We start from the raw sequence: 23,371 nt of genomic DNA, 5'->3' as shown, positions 1-23,371 counted from the left end.
ATAAAATAAGGAGTATTCAAGTCTCTCACAATGAATACATAGAAAAGTCACAAAGCAAAAGGTGTAGGGACATTAAGGTGTGAATATTGCCCAAAAATATCAACTTTGTTATAGTAACATAACAGTTGTTCATAAAACAGTAAAACTTTATATTTTCACATATGATATGATTATGTAATAATAAATGCATTCATTAAATATGAAGTTGTTTCTTGGGTGGGGACACCTTTTCCTTGCCAAATATATGACCAGAGAGTGACAGATTATTTGAATATTGGTAAACTACAAGCAATTTTTCTGGCCTATCAATGCAACAATTATCAGAAGTTTTTATGTTTTCTCATTTGTGGTGGATTCAAGTATCCGAATTCACAACTACCGGTAAATCATTCATCACTTTATGATTAATTTTCAGTTGCATTTTGGGCCAATAAGACCCTTTATTGTACCTTCTCCTTTAACAAAATTACAGACAAAATCAAACAGACAAGGACTGAAAACAAATGACATTCAAACAGTTTCCAGAATGGTCATTCCATGATATATCTTTGACCAAAAGCGTAACTTTCAAAACTTTTTTACTTGGCCTAAACAAAATATGTACAGAACTAGCCTATTTGTATCCCTTCACAATAGTAATGGAAAAAATGTGTTGAACATTGATTTCTGATATGGAATAACAATTTTACATTGAGCAAATTGGTTTTAATAGGAGTCCATGATTTAAACCATGAACTTAGCGCGATAAACAAATAAACAAACTAACAATAGGGTGACATGAGTGCATCATAAAACATACAATTATATTGTATTTTTTAGAAGCAATTATTCATGACATCAAATATTTAAAATATGAACCGATGAAATTATTGAATAAAACTTAATGTATTCACTTTTCTTCAATAACTATGTACATATGAACCGATAGGATGAGAAAACAATATCATAGATAAAAGGACTGAAAAATGATAGACGAAAAACAAACTTGCTTACTTGCAAATGACTATATATACAATAGTAATGGAGTCATATAAAAAAAAAACAGAATGGAGCCGAAAAAATCCAGTAATCAGAAAATTTCCAAACCAGAAGGAACTTAACATCAATCCTAAGTGGGTAAGATAGCCTAAGGGATTGTTAGCATTACTGGTATGCCAAAATCATTAGGGTAGGCACCTCTGCAAAAAGATAAAAAAAACACCATTGAAAAGTTAAAAAAGAAAAAGCTAGTCTTCGGGCCTTTAAGGAATGTTCATCACACTCTGGGTATGCCCTCATCTGGTCCCTGAACTTTTCTGTAAATATAAAGACTTGAAATTGCCAAACAGAGCAAGAAAATACATTGATGCAAAATTTGACTGACACATGAAAAAAAAATAGATAAAGTGGAAATGTGGAATGTACCCAAGAGACAACTCTACCAAATATTTTTTTACATATAAAAATCCCATAAGCAGTTAATATTAATAGTTTTTATTACATTTGGGCAAAATTTTGTACTTCATGAATCTACTCCTTTATATGGTAAAAAAATTAGTATATTTGGACCAAGTTTGCTTGGAGTTCAAACATTTAGTAAAGAGGAAACCAAAAGATGTTTCAGTAATTGGTCTTGAAATGCCAATTTAGCAAAATGACCATAGAAAAATCTGCCTGAAGTCTGTCCATCGCATACAAATGAATGATCTAATGAACCTTTGGCTAAAAAATCTATAATGAAACATATAAGACTTAATCGGTCTTGGGATTGACATCCTAATATCTCAATGAAATGCATAATGATGGTTTACGTTTAAATTTTGTTGCTGACCAGGACTACAGCTTCCAGGAAATTTACTTAATTTCATCTACCAATTTAAGAATGTGAGAAAAAGATTCGAACACCACTAGAAATTGCTAGACTAGGAAATCTCAGACACCTTCTGGTAAAATTTCAAAGTTTACTAACACTGCAAACCTGGTTAGAGAACTTGAATATTTTCCATCCCATCACATGAAAATAAAAAAATGAAAACACAGAGAAATGAAAAGGAGCTTTCTTTAATAATGATAATCATTTGAAAAATACTACAAATATCCATCAAAGAGTTTTTGGGTTAGTTGAGGTTACATGTGTACAGACTTACAGACTGTGGTTTACCACTATGTGCAATAAGTAGATTATTTAGATAGGCTGCTCAATTTTTGCTCATGAATTACATACCCCCTCAGTCCCTAAATAAACTCATTATCCAGTCTACACAGAAAAATTAAGAAGAAATCTCAAACTTGTCTTTCATGCATCCACCACATTAACAAAATGACAATAAATATAGAACATAGTCTGACTATTGCATACAAATTAAACCGCCTTGAAAGAGTTTCAGTAAATAAAATCTGTCTGTAATATAAACCAAAATAATTAAGAAATATCAAATTAGTCTTTATGCTCCTGCCAAATTAACAAACTGACCATAAAAATAGCCCTCAGTCTGTCCATCGCATACAAATTAAACAACCTTGAAAGAGTTTCTAACATAAACCAAAGCTACCAGTAAAAAATAATAAAGAAATCTCAAAATAGTCTTTATGCTTCTGCGGAAATAACAAAACGGCTATAAAAATAGCCCTCAGTCTGTCCATCGCATACAAATTAAACAGCCTTGAAAGAGTTTCTAACATAAACCAAAGCTACCAATAAAAAATAATAAAGAAATCTCAAATTAGTCTTTATGCTTCTGCGAAATTAATAAAATGACCATAAAAATAGCCACAAGTCTGGCCATCGCATACGATTAATAACCTTGATGGACTCATATCCAAAAAATCCATAAAGAAATTCTCCAGTAGACGAAAAAAAAACATAGACCTAATCCGTTTGCAGAGGAATGTTGCTACATATCTTATTAATGCAAGATGATGGCTTTTTTCTTCATTGATTTTTTACTGACCACGGCAATGGGTATTACAACAAGTAATTATTAACGTTCCGTGCTCCCGCCAGTGGCTGGCTAAAGAGGAAGTAACAAGGATTCAAAAGTATTGATCAAAATCATGCTTGGCCAACCTAGTTTGAAGTAACAAGAGTTCGAGCAAATAGATTGAAATAATGATTGGTCAGTCGGTAATTTGGTAGAAAGAAAGCATGAGGGCTATAAAGAGAATTGATCAAAACCATGCAGAGTCAGTCTGTAGTTTGGTAAAAAAGAATTATAAGAGGGTTTCAGGAGAATTGATCAAAATAATGTGAGGTCAGTGTGTGGTTTGAAAAGAAGAAATGCAGAGGTTTCAAGAGAATCAATCAAAATTATGGTTTGGTCTGTCTGTAGTTTCCTGAGAATTATCAAAATCATAGTCGGTCAGCCAGTAGTTCATAGAAAGAAAGCACAATAACTACATATATAAATTTGTCTCAGAATGTGATGACTCTATTCGCTACACTGCTCCATCGGATCATATTGATACTGGGAAGATAAAGTAAACTTATAGAAGGGTCTGAAAAATTCCCAACGATGTTAAAACTCAAATTTGCGATGCAAATTTTTGGTTGTTCCATCTGTGGGATTCGAACTCATACCGCTGTGACATCTATGACAACACCGCCTGCACGAAGACTATCTATCTATATATATATATATACACCTAAAGTAAGTACCCCCAAAGCATGTGGAACGACAGATGTACTGAGGAACAGATGAACAAATGGCGAATAAATATACTGGCATATTCACCTTCAGTAAGTATTACTAAGTATGTGGTACAGACAGACAGACTGAGGAACAGATGGATGAAAAGACAGATTCAAGCAGCAACTAGACCTTATTTAACCATTGTAATCTCCAGGCCAAGTACCACCAAGCAATAAAATAGAATAACATGTAAATTTGATCACATATATGCCTCAAGGCTGATGTATTATGCATGGAGTGAGTGATCATTGGCATTAAAATGTATATAGGCTTTCTGTAAAGAGATATGTCTCTTGTAAAATATATTGATGAATAATAAATATATCACCACGAAAATAACAGCCCAACAGAGTTGATCATTGACTTTCAAGTCTTTTGAAAAATGGAAAGGCCAGAAAGTTACCTAAATTGTTTGAGTACAATTAAAGTGCATAATCTAATAATACTATGAAGATCCATCCCCACTTTTTTGTTGGAAAATTGTTTTAATTTTGTGAGAAATGTATTCAAAATGAACAAATGATGATATGAAGAGACCCACATTTTTTTTATATACATTTTTTAATCTGCCCCTGTTGACACATGTTCATTTATGTAACTGTGTAATATACACATATGTCAATACAAATTAAACAGACATTCAAAAAAACCCTCAAATTCCACCAGGAACATTGCCTGCAAAAATTTATCAATGTGCTACCTTTAAATCGAGACTCTATTCAAAGGAGAACATCCTTGTCTGGATAAACCAGTACATTTTTTTTACATGTTTGTCAATGATGATAATATTGATTGATCATTTAAACATAAAACTGATTGATTAATTGATTAATTATTGCAGTTATTTCATGCATTACATGTATGAGAAAAACGGACCCTGATTTGAACCAGTCCAACACACTAAGCCGGATCTTCATGGTGCTAGCTAAAACCAAATTAAATTAATAAGTAAATTCTCACCTCCTCCAACCCCTAAAAAATTGACATTTTTTTTAGGTGGGGTGTGAATTTCAAAATCACGATTTTTTCCCATCAGTTTCTAGTATTGAAATACTACAACACAAATCATTCATTTCTTAGCGACTAAAATGATGTTTCTTCTCTGAAAATGATGTGGCTATTGGTTTAGAAAATATCTATACTTCAAATTGCTGTAACTAGGCTAGCAAATATCTGGTAAGAAATAAACAAATAAAAAATAAAATCTCCCCACCTGCCCCGTATTTTCTGTGAAGGTTGGATGAGAATCTACCATTTATGTTTACCATTAAATTTTTGCAATGCAGGTACCTTCGGTTTTGTAGGAGGTACTTTTCATCATTTTCTTTTATGTATGAAATTTTAAAATTCTGGAGCTCCCTTTCAGTTGCTTAGGAGGGTAAAAGTACCTGGTACTACCTCTTAATGAAAGGCCTGTCCACTCAAACACATTATTCTGACTCAAATCCAACCAGTCTCTGAATTCTATTTTTTTTTAATATTGCATACTTTGCAGAGAAGCAGTGATTCTTTTGTGTGACTCAGCTGGGGATCAAACCGAAGACCTCTGGCGTTGATTTCACAAAAAGTGGTAAGTGTGAAATGGATCCTAAATTATGACGTCACAATGCTATTTCAGGTTGTGATGTTATTACTTATGACTTTTTGTGAAATTGAGGCCTGGAACTTGAGGCGTCAACACACTACCTTGTGACCACCGAGGTGGTTTTTTCACAGTACACAGTTCTCCTTAAAAGTCCACAGTTAAATCAGTGGAATGGTATAGATAGCCATAAATACAAAGAAAAGGTAGGTTGATGGATGACTTTAAGAAAAATGGATTTGTGTCAATTTTTTGTAATTCAAGATTGATTGAAAATGCAGACATCAATTCATGAAGTGTTTTTTGTTTTCAACTTGAGGTCAAGATCTTTTAAATACTGAATGACTTAAGAATCATGCACAACAAGAAAAGCGCAGAAATTCTTTCCAAACTTTTCAAAGAGCCTAAAAGTTTTCAGAAAGTTCAATTTATTATTAAAATTGGGATTTGTATATCATAACTTGGATATACTATATACTATATAACCAAATTTTTTTTGCCATTGTATAAAATTTGAGTGAATGCATTTACTCAAAATTATGTAAAAGATATGGACTTATCACCCTCTGCGTAATTCTTAAGTGAGCTTATACATCATTTGAGTAAACAAACACTACAATATCAACAGCTATAAAAATCGGTGAAAGAAGTAGATTACAGATATTTTCAAGCCATAAAGATATTTGCCTGTTAAAAAACATGGGTTCAAAATTCAGTATTTCTAAGCTATCATGGGTCACTCAATCACTCTTCATGATGATACATTAGTGTTAAAGCTCTCACAGGACTGTGATTTGTTACTTAGATTCCATTTACAACTTCCATTACAGTCATATATTTTGTAATAGCATATACTGGTACGGTGAACAATTTATTTTCCGAGGTGGATCAGTTAAGCGTAAAGTAAACAATAGCCACATTTCAAAAAAAGTAAAAAGAAACTATTAATGTATCATTGCAATATAATATAATGCAGAAGTGAGGCTCAAATTCTTTGCCTTACAGCCTTTGTCAGAACCAAAAGTAGGTTACTAGCTGTAAAGAGATGACCACTTTCGACCAGGATGATAGAGAAAAGTTCCTGTCTATCACTAAAAATGTATTTTGAACAAGGTATTATTCCAACTTGTAATTATTTTGGGAATTTGGAAAATGACTTAACAATTTCTCAAACTAACCCCTACTAAGGGGGTTAGTCATGCCGGCATGTCTAAGGGGCAAGGTTAGTTGGATAATAAAAGGCAAGGAAAACTTACTTACCCCCCTTAGTTATGATGTCATGACTAACCCCATCAGTAGACACAAGTTTTATAAATAATTTTTTTACTTATTTTTCCAAAATAATTCCAAATTCAAATAATACCTTTTTTTAACCTTATCAACCAAAAACATGTCTTAAGGTTAAAATTTAAGTCAGATTTCTCAGGTAAAACCATGGTAACATATGCTGAAAATTTGGGCCTCACTTTCTACTTTGTATAATATTATTTGAAATTTTTTCCTTTTTCACCTTTTTTTCAAATGTGAGTTTCGTCTCAAATTGTATGCCCTCACTACATCAATGAACAGATGCCTTTTGGAACCTTCAGCTTAAATGAATCCCAAATGGTTCGGTTAAAGCAGGTTTTATTGTACACATGGTCTTCTTAACAATTTCCTAATTTATACTAATATATTCAAGGGGAAATAACTCACCTGTGACAAATTTTACATTTATATGGTCTTTCTCCCGTGTGCACACGTTCATGTACTTTTAAGTTTGACGACCAGAGGAATGATTTCCCACATGTTGTACACACATAAGGTCTGTCTGCTCGGTGGAGCTGTTCATGTTTTCTTAGGGTGGCTACTTCTCGAAATGATCTTTGGCAGACCTCACATTTATAGGGGCGTGGTCCGTTGGTGGCTGGCAACCTTATGCAGTGGTCTGTCCCATCCTCATCCATTTCTGAAAAAGGGACAAAGTTATTTAGATCTCAAGATCACTTTCAATCCTCTGTATTTAGGGGTTTTCACATATGAATTTTGAAATATCAAAATCAATCCTGAAGATTGGTTTATTTCATACAGTGCATATTTGTATACAGTCATTATTTGTATAACACACTTTGGAATTTAATTGCAATTTTTTTTTCTATAGAATTGAGTACTGAAGATTTTTTAATTAGTAAACATTGTTAAATGGTGCTTTTTAACCAATAATTCATAATACAATAACAGGCAACATGATTTCAAGACCATAAGCAGTGTTTTAACTCAAAGAAAACAAGTTAACTTGATTTTATGCCAAGTACATACCAATTTTCAACCCTAGAAGTACGCCACTCATGGACAAACAAACAAGTCAAACAAGAAAAATACATAATTAGTTAGCACTGAAATTTTTAATACCATTGCGTGTGTACAAAGTCACTTCAACAGAAATATAATATTGAATAAAAAATATTCTACCCTGGTTTTGACTTTTAATGAGCAACGACACGTACCCTAATGGCGCCCTTGGTACATGCCATGCTACCAGTTTTTAGTGGAGTCCGTGTTGCTCATTTACTTTTGGTTTTTTTTTTTGGTTATTTTATGTTTTTTGTTGTGTGGGTCTGAATCCCATGTCTGGTCTTTATTCTAGGGATTACATTCTTTTGATTTCCGCTGGAAACTTGGTTCCCTTGATTTCTTTGAAGGAATGGGAAAACAAGGAAACCAGGATTCAATCCGTAAGGGAGTAACTTTTTTATTTTTAGGGGTGACGCAGGAATAAAATTTTCTATCCTACCTTTTTATTTTGAGAACATTTAGATCTTGGTTTTTTTTTCCCAGCACCAAATTTTTTTTTTTTTTGTATATTAACAAAAAAATTAGGAAAATGATAGATCCTGCCTTTTCATTTTTTCTTATGGCCTTTCCTGGGATTTTATTTCTTTTAAAATTTCAATCTTGCCATTTAATTTCAAATTTGATCCTTGCCTCCCCATAAAAATCAAATGGTACTTCCCGATTCAAAAAGAACTTTGATCGAAGGACAACTAGACAAGGACAATACTTTTATACAATAAAGAACACAAAATTACCAAAATAACATGTACAAAGAAACAAAAGTAAATGAGCAACCTACTCACTGACTCCATTTAAATTGGCAACATGAACCAAGTGCACAGGTAGGGTAAAAATCCTTTGCTTTTCTGGAGACACCTAACAAGTTGTTAAAAAATGTCATGTCCAGAAAATTAGGTCACTATCAAAGAAAATATCTGTGAGTGATGGCTTACTAGTGATACCCCCTCTTTCAATCATGATATAAGGAAAATAAACTAAGTCTTTGGTAAACATGAAAAACAGGAAGTTGTTCTTGAATTGTCCTGAAAATTAACCCCACCTTATGACATACATACAAGAAGAATGTCTGCTGTGATAAGTAGTTGCTGAGAAAAATGGGACTGAAATTGTTACAAAAAGAAACATGGACAACTGTAAAACTGAGGAGGTAGATGCAATCTATAGTGAGATTAAATGTCTCCTATCCCCTCTTAATTAATCTACCACTGCTATGTTTTGAGGGAAAATTAATTTTATTTTCAAGGGTCATCAGGATAATCTTTGATTTCACCACCTACCACCACAATGATCTTCCAAATTTTAAGTTACTACCAAATTGTCATCCTTGAAAAAATGGGTACATGACAACATGAATCAAATCTTGTGAAATAATACACATAAAATTACTATAGTAAATATACCCCCCCTTTTTAACAGTTACTAAGTGGTGGGTTTCCATTTTTTTCAACAAAGAAAAAAACTATCAGATTCAACAGCTTGATGATTGATCCAATACATAATGATTACCAATAATGCAACAGTTTGACCTTTCTGTCCATTTGTAGGTCATGAATAGCACAGTTTTTTTTTATCTGCACTCTAGTAATTAACTGATTCATTTCCATGTAATGCATTTTTTGCTTATCTGTTTTATGATATCAGGCCTAAGTATAAAAAAATGTTTGTTTAACAGCCATGTGGACTAAAACACTTGTGATTGCTTTGACTATTTCCAATGTATGAGAAAAAAGTAAAAAATCCTTATTTATAAATTTTGGACAGATTTGTTTAGTGTATTAAATTAATCAAATGGACAAAACTGAAAATTCTATTGTCAATATAAAACAAAAAAAAACCAATGTTTTAATTTTTCTTTGATTGTTTATCACAATATCATTTCTGTAAACATGTTGCTATTAAAATTTTAAATATCAAAGCAACAGCAGCAGTTATTCATTTGGTCAGGCCTAGATTTTTTTAATCTCTACTTCCTTTTCCTTGTGTAAAATTAATTGAATTCTTTTCAAAGCTAATGACTATATATAAATCTGTATTGATTTGGTTGTATGGTTTCAAAGGAATTTTTCAAAAATCTATCTAAGCATGTTTCACGAGTAAAGTTAACATTAAACTAGAGAAGAACAGTTCTACTGAAACTCTAGCTAAATTACCCTGTACAATTATTTCATTTTTTTTTAAAGAAAATGGAAAATATTCAAATTTCATGAAAAATGATGTCATAGTTAAAAGTAAACACTAAAACGGCAAAATGTTCCATAAATTTTTGAAATTATCCTAAAGCAGCAGTTTTTTGGCAATTCTGGTTCATCTTAACCAAACCATTAATTCCCTTGGCCTAACAAACCATCTGATTTATCCCCAGGTAAACTCTATCCTGAAATGACCTTGGCAAAGAGCCAACACACACCAGCCAATACACATCCAATTAGCTGTGAAGTGACCAAATGGACAATAACCTTTATAGAGGTCATTGACTGTCTGGCAAGTCAAAGCAATCATATGGGTTATCATAATGATAGATTTTTCAGTTTAATAAACAAAAGATCAGAGAAAAATGGGGAAACTGGTAATAGAGGTCCCAGGTCATCAAGATATTTTATATCATTTACAAGCATACAATTTAATAGCTTACCTGTTAACCCTCCAGCAGAAGGGAAATGGGGTGGGAGGTAGGGGAGACAATAAATGAAATATTAAGAATCTCCCATATAAAAATGCAAGACTTATGGATGATTTTTGGTTAAAATTACTACATTTTCTGTAAAATAAATACTTAAAAATTGATTTTTTACATGAAAAGTGCCAATATCCAACATAAACTGTTCCAAAGGTTAACAGATATGGTTATAGCTTATTTGAGAATATATTTGAAAGATATAAGTCTTGATGTGAAATTCAACATTTATGGATGATGAATTATTGATAACTAACCTGTTAAATTTTTAATTTTTGAACTTTATAAAAATGGGGTTGTATAACATTACTTTCGAATCTATATTGATTAGTGAAACCACTTAAATTGCTATATAATGCAATTTTTAGTTTTCTCCATTAAAAAGGTGAAAAAAGGGTAGATTTAAATTAAATGATATCCGAAAAAAAAAACAATGATATTAATTGGTTTAACTATTCATTTCAACTTATAGTTTCCAGCATTAAACAAGGTGAAAAGAAAGAAGAATATATTTAATTAAAAGCAAAAAGCACTGCTGATGGTTAAAAGCACCTTCATTAAAAAAAATCCAATACAAATTGCAGGATAAACAAATAAAATATATTTATTTTTTTAAATACAGTGATACCTGTCTAAACTGAACCCAGAAAATTCTTAAAACCTGTCTAATAAAACCAGACACTTTTTAAAGTCTCATTATATCTGTTTTAAAAAATGCATTTGAACCTGGGTAAATTGAACACCTGTCTATACCACACCAATTTAAAAAAAAAGTTTGATTTAGACAGGATTACTGTTTTTGAACTGACAACTCATTTTTCATCCCATCATTCTATATAAATGTCTTTGAACATTAACTAGGAATGAATCATTTCCTCAAATTACTTAACAACAACTAAAATCTAAACTCAGTTGTCAAAATACTACAAAAAAAAATAAACAATCCTCTTCAATCTCTTGTTCTTTTTCCATGTTTGAAGTAAAAATTTCTTTGACTCTCAATAAAATACAAGTACATTTTTGTACATGTATTGAATTTTTTACTTTGATCTCCATTAACCACATACTGTACAAGTATCCAGAAACAGTTATTAAAAGAGGAAATTTTTCACACCGTCTTTTTTTCATGTTTTTTTTTTTGCAAATTTGCCTTTGCACTGTTTCATTTTCCAATTAATTTAACCTGACCAAACCTCAAAACAATCCCATGCAGTTTTAGACCTGATCTAAATTAACTCTTTGGAAACTATTTACCACAATGAACTAACATTACATATTGCCTACAGCGACGGATGCAGAGGGGAGAGGGGTTGTAGGGGGTTAGCACCCCCTTTTAATTGGAACATTTGTCATTTTCGTGTTGATAAAAAATGGCAAATTATGTCCTAGCAACCCCCCTTTTCTGAGGAACCCCAACTGGCACCCCTCCTTTTCAAAGTGTCTGGATCAGCCCCTGGTCTATGACATTGATCCTTATCATACAGACAGAATATCAAAAACAAATCTAAACCAGGAGTTTTCTACATTTTTAATATCTAAGTACACCCACACTCTAAAAACCATTAGTGTACAATTGAAAATTCACCCCCTTTTTCATTTACAATTTTGGTTGGTATCTCTACAAGCAATTTCCCAAGTAACAATTTATGAAATCTAGAAATCTAGTGTACTATTTTAATCTTCTATCCCTCCTTATTCAGACTGAAAGCCCAGTTCACACCAGAAAAATCTAAATTATGTGTTCTCTCCAGTAGCTGTCTCATATCAACTTACCTCCCCCCTTTTTACGTATTGTACTCTCTAGCAGAAATTGCCCCCCCTTTTTTTAATGCTTAGTTCTATCAAACAAATAACAGCTAATAATACCTACACTCAGGTATACCAGTACTTTTTATGATCAATATATAATTGGACTTCTGACACACTCAGGTCTTCATACAGTCTACCTGGTAATAAACATCACCTGTCAGACATTATCTGTCAATCAATAGTCATGTGACCAATGCAATGGACAACTGAGGGCATTTAAGGACACAGACAACTTTGACAATAGTCTGACATAAAAAAGGCAAATTTGGGATGATTGACTACACAGGCAAACTTTTCAGATTTAATTGGTTTTAATACTATTTTCATTAGTTCCATCAAGAACAAGACGACAATTTCAATCAAATCAAAAGATAAATTTAAACATATAAAGACTATTTATTAGGAGATGTCATATGATTGCCAATGAGACAGTCATCCACCAAAAGTCAAACAAGGAACAATTATGCAGCACTATTTTTTTCTTTTATAAATATACATTGGCTTTCAAGCAGCATGCAATTCTGGCTCATTTTAGAACCCACAATAATAATTTGGGTAGACATATTGTCAAGATATGAAAATTTGAAATACCTTATTAGACTTCAGAATTTTATACTAAAATTAAAAAAAAAAGTTTCAGAGTTAGAGCACACCATGCATGTTAATGGTAGCATGATTCATATTAACATAGAACCCCCTTTTTCATTAAATATCCCCATCCAAAATCTCAATGGATATGTGCCAAAGATTAACATGTAATATCTAAATCTGTAACAGTCAACAGCTTGCCAATACATATCACCTGGGAGTAACTGGAATCAATTACAGATCACATGACCACTGGACATCAAACTGTCTGGAGGTCATTTAAAGGTCAAAGGTTTCAATGTATACTTAAAATTATACCAGCATGCCTCCTGATTTGCTTTCAAACTAAATTAAATGGCAAAAATGTACTTTATACCTGGGAAGAACATAATTGCTAGCATTTGTCTTTCACCAAACATTTTTTAATGACCTCTCAATAATAATAAAAAAAATATATAGTTTAAAATCGGACAGTTTCAATTTCATAACTAAACAACATAATAAGCATGATACTTGAGTTGAGAATTGTTTTGTTTTTTGCCTTTTTTTTTGCAATTAGAGATCAAAATTTTTTAACAACTTCAGCCACCATTATAATATCTCATCTCATTCTATTGTCCTTTAGAAACTTGATGCTTATTGATGTTCCAACCCAATCAGTCTCAGAAAAAAGCAAACCTGAGATGGACGCCTACAGGAAAGTCTGTGCCTATATAATATGTTTAATAAGTACCAATCCTGACAATGCATGGTCATAAGAGGTGACACGACAGCATGAAAGATCACGAAATCTCCTGCCATTAATCATTGTACCCAATCGTACTGTCAACTGACCAATCAAATCACTAGCAATAGCCGCCAGTGACCAGGAACTCAGACAAAGAACAGCTTCATTCCGCTGCATTTTATTTACAATGGCATTTACAGCATTCAGGGAACATTGACAAGCAAGGGATATAGATTTTCGCAGACAGAAATCAATATTCCATCTTCTGAAGAATTTCCCCAGAGCTAATTATCTAACGGTCAGTTGCCATGTCCAGACGATATGATGATCCATTAGTCGTGGAATCCAGGTCACATGATCACAGCTGATCCAAAGTCAGCACTATAGTACAAGTTGACTATAAGGAAAATACAACTTTAACACCAAGATTTGAAAGACATCAATAGAGAATTAAAAATATTGTGAAAAATAGAAATTTACCAACATGAAATATAAATACAGATTTCAAATGATTCCAGAATACTTTGAGGGTATTATTACCTATTATTAACAAATCTAGGTCAGACAACTTTGAGATCAACAGCCTTTGCGCAAATTGTAAAAAAAAGAGGTCTTTAGGGAAACAAGACTTGTATTTCAAGTACAAAAAATCAGAAGTTTGGGATAAAAATAAACTGTTAAGTGTTGGAGTTTGAGAACTGGTATCCTTTATGAAAATCGGAACTATAATTTTTTTCACATAAACTCTATCTACTTCCCTAAATTAAAAGACAAACCACAGAATAATGTCCTTTTAACAGTAAAAGAAATTAGCAGTAGTTTTACGGACCGAGTCTATGTAAAATTAAGCAGGTCTATGATGAAATTGGCTTTAAAATGTACAGTGCTGTTTATGTAAATTTATGATGGGTCTTTGTTAACAAAAAATTCAGTTTCTAACACTGCCACTAGCTTAAAAAGCCCTCCCCCTTTCTATACAGACACAAAAGAAGTTATACCTGCATAGTAATTTACTTTATTTCACACTTATTCCTTACCAAAACTTAATGCCAAAACTGTTTAGGATGACTAATGAAATTCTGAAGTTTTGGTCAAATAAAGTAAATATTTTACACAGAGAGTATTTTCTTAAAGAGAGACAACTCATTAATCTTGAATATAAATTGTGTCTCTTTGCAGGAAGCTTAGTAGTTTCACATACATCTTGTAACTTGTTTATACATTAACACTGGTGTACTTTTATTCCAATGAATGTAGTGCATTAATTAATAAATGACACATTTTTGTTTTTTTTCTAGAGGCAAAAAAAATTCTCTAAAAATAAAAAAGATTGTCACACTAAGTGTACTACTGGAGCATGGTACAAACTCAAATTAGGCAATAAATTAATTTTTTGTGTGAGTAACAATTTATCCAATAGGAGACCTTAGTACATATCAAGTACCCTTGAGAATACGTTGGGGTAGAGGTACAGGCCCTTATACTTTGATTGCTGGGAAATAGTAAAAAAAAAATATCACTTGAGTGGGCTCCCCATCTTAGGCCATAGCTATCCCCCCCTTTTTTGAATTTCTGTATCTATCACTGTTTGTAATTTGAGGAACAGATCAGGGGTATTCCATTATTTGCCAATTTTACATGTAACAACTCCAGTGGGTTCAGAGATAATGTAAAAAAAAATATTTTAAACAATGAGGATTCATCTTTTTATATTTTTTTTCTTATCAGTGTTATGGGACTTGAAACTAAAAAAAAAATGGGGACGGAATTATCATGTGTTATAATACCTCTGCTTGTGATTGTAATTTATTATCCGTTTATTTCTTAAACTCTTCATCACTGACTTGTCTAACCCTTTCAATCATTTATTTACAGTAAGGAAAATTTTTACCCTGTCTTTTTTTTCACAATTTCTATGATTAAACACAGCTACAGCCAGTTCTAAATTCCCAATCATTGATTCTCAACTCATACTATGATAAAATATTCACAGCAGTTTAATTTTAACATTTGCCATGACTTCGCTGTTTACAGAATCATTGACTTCAGTGACTGAAATCTAGTATTACCCTTTCAATCCCAACAAAACAGGATTCAATACACAAAAGAAAATTAAAGACTCCCCTGGTGAAAATCAAATAGTTGCTCCCCAAGTTAAAACAAACAAATTGATAACTAAGCTGCCACCATCAGCAAGCTGTTTTTATTCACTGTTTAATGATACCAAGCACTCATCACATCTCCCACACAGAAATTAAATCAATGTAAATTTTAGATTTGTATAAACAAACAATACATCACTACCAGTACATGTAATCTCTCCATAAAATTTGGTCAGGCCATTCAAAATCAATTACCTGTTTTTTTTAGTCATTCCTTTAATTCTGAGTGACTCTTTTTATTCCTGTTTCAAACAAAAAATATACAAGCGATGGCTCACTAGTGGTACCCCTGCTTTCAGTCACGATACAAGGAAAATAAACAAAGTCCTCCGTAAACAGGAAATTGTTGTCAAATTTTCCAAAAATGAATTCCAACATACGGTGTACCTACATGAAGAATCTTTTAAAATTTTGTGATGAGTAGTGGCTGAGAAAACTGTGATAGTCAAAATTGTTGCAGACAGATCCAGAACAAGGGTAAACACTACACCCCTTCTCTTTCTAAACATCCACAGGAAAAATATAGTTTTCACATAATTTTTACCTGATTTGAGTAAATAAGTTCACATAAAAATCTTGTGAACTCAGCCTTATAACAATAAAAGTTGTACAAAAATTTTAACAACATCTAAATAGAAATTTCTTTGAAAAACAAGTATTTTGTTTTCAAAACTTTTGAAAGTATTGCAAACTTCTCTAGTACCCATCAATGAAAATTGCATTTTCCTAAAAAGAAAAACTCATTCATAATTTGTAGCAAGCATGATAAGTAATGCACATGATTTTATGTTTAACATGTATCATTATAAAATTTACCAGTCATGGTGAAATTCGTCGGGCCATCAGACTTGACTGGTACTTTTATCCGCTGGTCCGGTAAAATTTGCATGAGTTTGGACCAGATGTCTAGTAAGTTTTTTTATTAGACAGGAAACCATACCTTCCGGTTTAAAGATGGCGTCTGAATCGAGTAAAAAATTAATGCGAAATTCTTGAATTTTTTGGTCCGGCAGATAACTGTTCGGTCCAGCAGATTTTGTTAGGTTGCAGGACCAAATGTCCGACAGGTTGAAAAATGATTTTGCCAGGTCTGATTTACATTCTACATGATAAGCATGGGAGCAAAAACTTTAAAATGCCTTAATTTTCAACTTTGCAGTGCTGTACCAAAAACTACCTTCATGAGATGTACTATGCAATAATAAAAAGTGGTAGGTGATATCTCCTATTGCATTTCATAAATGAAGCATCATCGGGCACAAAACCCTAGGACTTCATGTCGATTCAACATTTTTCTTGATGCTAAGTGCTTTCAATTATTATAAAAATTGCAAGAGAAAAAAAAAGAGAATTTTAGTTATTGTGACAACAATCATCCTGGTCTAAGTACTAAACATTCATCATTATACAAAGGATAAACATTGTTCTGCAACAAATCCCCCATTGAGACCGTCTCATGCGGGAGAATTTTATGTAAAAACAAATGTTTTAAAAATGTTTATATTCAATTATTTAGTATTTTCACAGAAACTATAGTATTTTCAACCAAAAACCTCCCTCATATCACATTTTAATGTGGGAGATTCTTAATTTTAATTTTCCATTAATTTTGTTAATTTTCATTATCTTATCAGTGAACAAGCTAAATAGAAAAAACGGACTGTCTACACCTTCAAAATGTATCAAAGAGGGAATGGGTCCATTGTGATTTTGAATTGTCCATTTACACTTTTTGAACGGTGTACATTTGACGGTAGCCAGTTCTTAATGAAACCTTTGTGTGGGAGCCACCCCCCCCCCATGTGGAGGGTTAACAGGTGTGACCTGATATATTCCCCTGTCTATCTCATTCAAGGTGCACCTGCTTAAGTTCATATTCCATTTGCCCTACAGTTTGTGACCTTATCTGACATCAACACTGTGATAAACATGTAAAATTATAGTTAGAACTGGTCCCAGCAATAAATGAAATTTTTGAAAGTTGTAAACATCATATTACCAATGTTGAGGAAACTTATAAGTTGGATTTATTCATCAAGTATGATTTTATGATGATCGAACTACTGAGAAATGGAAATTAAAAAATGGTGGATCCATAACGGGGGGTGGGGGGGGGAGGCGTTGGGGAGGTGGTTGAAGCTTGAAATCCTCCACCTTTTGTTAAGTAGTTTTGGTTTTAATATGTACATTTTGGGGGTAAATATTGACTAATAACAGCTTAGAACCCCTTTTTCTCGACCCCCTTCCCTAGATCTGCCAATAAAATAAGCATGAATATGTTGTAAGTAAATACATAGTCAAATAAAAAATTATATTAACAGTAATTCACAGAAATCTGTTCAATAGTGGAATGAAATTATCCTTCTTTTATGTTGAGGATATTGACTGTATGTCACACTTCAAAAAAGTCACTCTTTGAAATTAAAGTTATGATTTTTAAAGACTAAACCCTCTACAATATGGGCTGCCAAGGCAAAGTTTTTAGTCAGGATTATCCCATTTACCATGTGATATTAGAAGCCACAATGCTTACACCAGTATCTAAATAAGTACCAGTGATTTTGTTCCTTGTTTTAAAAGCAGCCCCAACCCTTTATTTTTGGGAAATTTTTGCAGTATTTTCAACACATTGGGAAAATATGGTACAGGGTAATGGGGACAAAAACACATCATTTGCCGATCTGAAACTCATAACCAGTACCGAACTGACAAATACGTACTCCCAATATTCATTAGGTTGCAACTTACCAAAAAAAAAAACCCATTCCCTAGAAGTAAACAGAGTCGAGAAATCACATCTTAAGCAACATTTCACTGGCATCTTTACCTGGTTTTAAAAAAAATATGCCTGACAATGTTGAATTTCCCTCCCTTTGGGAAAATATTTTTCAACTTTTGGGGAAAATTTCAGATATTTGGCTGCAATAAAAGGGTAAAAAATCACTGAGTACCTAAAACTTTTAGAGATTGATGACTTGAGATTCTTAACTTTTAAGCTCTACAAGGTATGCTTTAGAGGATTTTCTCATGAAAACTTCCCTACAATATCTTCAGTGTAAATGGCTTTGATCTTAATTCTGACCACTCAGATGTATTATACATGTCATCAAAGCATGATAAAGATACAGTACAATCAGTATATCTCAAATCTTCAGGTCATAAGATTTTTATCATGGTCAGTAATGAAACAGCTGTAATTCAGCACATTATTAGTCATACATGTTAATCGTCTGGCACTCTATAAAGGGGGGAGTCTCCCACAAAATCAAATTTAAAATCTCCTACATAAGAATGTAAGCAAGGTTTGTTGTGTATTCAGAGTTTGATTATTTATACAGGGTTCAATTTATTTAGGTTGCACTGTAGAAATATGGTACTGACATGTAGTGACCTATTTTTTTTAATGCAATGAATCACTTATTTGTACAGGAAATAGTTATACATGTAAATTGAATGGTCGTAACAATTAAACATTAACATGTCCGAGTGCTAATAGATTATTTCCTTTTTTTAGACAAGATATGACAAAAAAGTACTTTTAAAATTTTGGCCATATCTCGTATTGAGGGTAGTGTTTTCAATCTTGCTTTTCTACTTTACCCAGAGCAGCTATAAAGGTCAATGCTTGTGCATGCTATATGATTTTAGCCCATAAGTTGCATGATAGGATGTTCATTTTAAGACCAGTATATTGATACTGTAGAAACATGAAAACAATACACGTAATAGGGTAAAAGGTCGCTTGAATCTTGATGAAGTTAGATTTATTAAAAAAGGTGGCTAAAAAATTGCAAAAATGCCCAATCTACCAGTGTAAAAATATTAGTAAAAGGTCACTTGTACCATGATAAATAAAGGAATTGGTTAAAAACTGCAAAATGCCCAATCCAAAATAAAAAAAAAGATGCATCCAATGACCCATTTATAATCTTAACTCCCCAAATAATGTTTCAATTTTAAAAAAAAAGATGCTATCATAATTGTCTAATAATATTTAAAAATTTTAGAGAGAACACTGCCCCCATCCCCCCCCCCCCAAAAAAAAAAAGAAAAAAAAAAGGGGGAAACAAGAAAATACTCCTAGAGTTAGTAAATTACTATAAATGAAATCAATAAAGTTTTAACTTATAAAGTGACAAGTAAATTACTTGAAAAATTTCAAGGCTTAAACCTGGCCACAATATTTGAACTTTGGCCCTTTTGATGCAAAAAATGTCTGTTTTAGACCTCATTATTTACATTGTATGTAATCCATACCCCCTCCAAACAAAATTTTGTCAAACATATCAAATAGTGGATTAAAATTTACTATTATCTTAAATGGTGATTCTCTGAGCTTGAAGAATTTTAAATTGTGAAGAACAGACCTTAAACTGATGGAAATATATTGAAACTTGTCTAAACCAATCCTTGAAAGAGTAATCAAGAGAACCAAGATTCAAGCGGAAATCAAAAGAATGTAATCCAGAGACAAAGACCAGAAATGGAAAACAGACACACACACAAAAAGAACATAATATAACCAAAATAATACATACAATGTAACAAAAGTACATGAGCAACTCAGACTCCACTAAAAAGTGGGAGCATGGACTGGGTGCACTGGTAGGGTAAGTAACTTAAGCATTAAGTTAAAACGTGTGTTTAACCTAAATAAACAAAACACATGTCTTAACTGAACACATTTTACTGTACAAAAAAAAAAGATTTATATGTAAGTATTTGTAAGAATCAGGCAAATGGGAAAAATCAGAAACATGCATGTCAAAAACCAATCAATCTGATAATGTAATATCATTCAAGGATACTTTCTCTATTTAAAGAGACCATTATTTGATCTCTGCATCACTGGTTTTGTTCAGAAATTTTTCAATAGAATCTTAGAAAAATGATGTTTTTGACAGTTATCTGCCCTTGAAATGTTCATTTTCAGTGCATTTCAGTGAAATGCTAACTCAGAGGTCTAGCATGATATGGGAATAGTCAAATGACACTACCAAAATGGTGTTTTTTTTGTACCATGCTTTACCCACTGCCTGATTTTTACAGATACTGACACTTAATTGAAATTGGTTTCACTGTAAAAGATATGCCTTGGACAGAATACAGGCACTAAGTTATACATTTGTTTATTCAAGGTTCTAGGAGCTTTTTCATTTGCTGCCATGGGAAAGATCCTCATGAAAAATTAACTTGCTTACAACCAAGGTCTGCTTTTTTAATTCAACAAATCCTTTCATATATTCAAAGATTCTACTTGCAAAAAAACAATGGAAAAGCCAAAAAAGCACTCCCTTTTCAAAATTACACTTGCATGAGAAGACCTGAAAATGAAATTAAATTTGCATTTTTTGTAGTACATCTGTAAACCAACAGTTATATATCTAATTAAGAATAACCATTTCTGCTTTCAGCTCTGTGAAACAAATAACTTTTTACTATAAAAACACATGGATACTTTTTCACCTAATAGAACAATTTAATTTAGAAGAATAATGTGTGTTATTTTACCATTGTATCCCTACCAAATTAACCCAAATTAATCATTTAACTGAATGAAATCATAAAATCTATTGAATATCAACAACAGAATCAAGATTAACACCATGAGAAAGCAAAATAAAAATTCCCAAACAAAACCTACGTTAAAGTCTGTTCTATGTATATCACTTACAAAGATCAAAGAAAAACACATGTGCAGAAAACATGCAGAACAGGCTCATCAACCAATCAGTGTATTGCATGATCGATGATGCACTTACCACTTTTTTATTACTTGAATGCAGTTGTAAATTCCAAAGTTTCCATTCTGTTTTCACACATAATCCCGATTCAGAAATAACAAAATATAGCACAACAGTTTACGTGTACAATTTTCTAATCTAACCTATTTTCGATTAAGCATCTTACATTCACGGAGGGTAATATTTCACAAAGTTATTTTAGATCTGACAGATTTTTTACCATTAGATAATACAACGCAAAGGCGAATGTTTATCATTTAATGTATTAAGGTCAAAAGATCAACCAATCATAGCATTGCTTGCTATTTTTTTTCTACATCTCTGCATAGTTCGTTAGTAATGTGTAACTATTAACTTAGCATGTATAGCGCCCCCGGTATGAATAATCAACTAATATTTTAGTGGAGTCAAAGTTCTGGCGTAGCGTGACCTGATTTCACCTTTCCCCTTGCCCCGTTCGTTGAATACACAATATTACCTGTGATTTGTGAAACGCAGGTAGCAAAGTTACGTTACTTTATTACGTAATTAACTTGTTATCAAAGTAATAAAAACTGTCATAAAGTGCTATTTTAATTACAATCCCATTCATAACAAATCATGACGTAATAATTAAAATATTACATTGTTGTAAACAATAAACATTTGTGTATTGCATTCGGTAAGCGCGCACATGGTTGCGATTAAAGATAAAATATATAGTCGATTACCTGGTACGGGAAAGATTTTGATCGATAGAAAAATGGAGTTAATTTATGAAATATGTACAAAAACAAGAAAAAAACTTGATAAAAAATATCCACTTACCTTGGACGGCGATTTTCCGCCTCAAAACGCTGCATATATATCTTATGATAGTATTTAATGGCGGATTCCGTAAGTCCCTTCACACCTTCAAAGTAACAGTAACCCAAATTCCTCGGATACTATTTTTAGAATTTTTTGGTCATAACATTAGGTAACTATTAAAAACCTTTAAACTCTCAAAAATTTTAATCGTGTTCATCAATTTAAATCCAACTGCAAACTGCGATAAGAAAAGAAATTATCATAATTTTATGAAGTAATATATTCGTCTGCAGTAGATGAACTTAGCATAGGGCAGTGGCCGAACAGGTCAACAATCTATAGTTCATCTCTGCCGCATGCCAATGGCCGCGGGAACCTGCGTAAAATAGAATCAATTTGCGGATAAAAAAATGTAAAATTGTTTGCATGCCATCGATTTTAATATAGGATATTGACAATGCATCAAGTTCAGTAATTGATTTTTACCTATTTATTATATTTTTTTACCTTGGAAAAAGATTCGGTTTGTTTAACGGGGTTTTAATCTTCGATCAAGTTTCATCGAATTACAAAAGAAAGAAGATAATTGCCAACCGAGCACTTTGTTTGGTCAAAAATGTGCTTTGTTAAGAGAGAAATGGAACACGAAGATTAATACAATCTGAATTATATATATTAACGATAAGATTAAAACCAAATTAAATACTCCAGGGTTATGAAAAATAATGCCAAAGCATGGAGCATGGCACTGAATTCCAGTGAGAGTAGCATGGAGTATCTAACATTTTTCAGAACAAATTAAATAGAAAATAAATTTAAGGAAACATAGGTGAGGTTAAAATTGCATAAAGCTAAACAAATAATTTCAATCAAAACAAAGGGGACATTTCACTTCACAATAATCAATATATGGTTTTGACAGGTCAGCTGTGGTTCAATCGCTATAGAATAATCCAAAGAATTAGGATTCGAAAGGAAATAACATGATCGAGGGATAACGACCAGACAAAAAAACAAAAAAAAAAACAAAAACAAAACAAAACAAAACAAAATTGCAAAAAAAAACAAAAACAAAAAACAAAACAAAACAAAACAAAAAAAATTGACAAACAAAACAACGAACATTAAATAATCAAAATAACACGTACATACATGTACACGTATAAACAAAAGTAAATGAGCAACTCGGACTCCACTCAAAACTGGGAGCACGAATATAAAATAAAATAAAAAATTGGAAAGGCAACATATTAAACACAATAAAAGCGACTTTTCACCCAGTTCTTATAAATTT

General features: G+C 32.2%; 1 protein-coding gene across 3 annotated transcripts in view; it reads right to left on the bottom strand.

The window, feature by feature from the left end:
* Positions 1–22,399, bottom strand: part of LOC148597983 (uncharacterized) — a 55,324-nt gene extending 32,925 nt beyond the window's left edge. For 2 of the 3 annotated variants that reach the window (XR_015918305.1, XM_088560012.1), the window contains exons 1-2: positions 22,096–22,399; positions 6,946–7,198 (exon numbers count right to left, since the gene is read on the bottom strand). Coding sequence is in view for 2 of the 3 variants with exons in the window: in XM_088560012.1 (XP_088416138.1) it covers positions 6,946–7,196 (251 nt within the window). In the remaining variant the exon portion in view is untranslated. Of the gene's footprint in view, positions 1–6,945; positions 7,199–21,306; positions 21,726–22,095 lie in introns of those variants that run through there. The other variant, XM_088560013.1, reaches the window with a different exon arrangement.
* Between the last annotated feature and the right edge of the window lie 972 nt (positions 22,400–23,371).

Source organism: Perna viridis, chromosome 14 (assembly GCF_037379345.1).
Source record: "Perna viridis isolate PV_CMFRI_1.1 ecotype Kerala chromosome 14, ASM3737934v1, whole genome shotgun sequence".
Lineage (NCBI taxonomy): Eukaryota > Metazoa > Mollusca > Bivalvia > Mytilida > Mytilidae > Perna > Perna viridis.
This window is presented reverse-complemented; position numbering and strand designations above follow the sequence as displayed.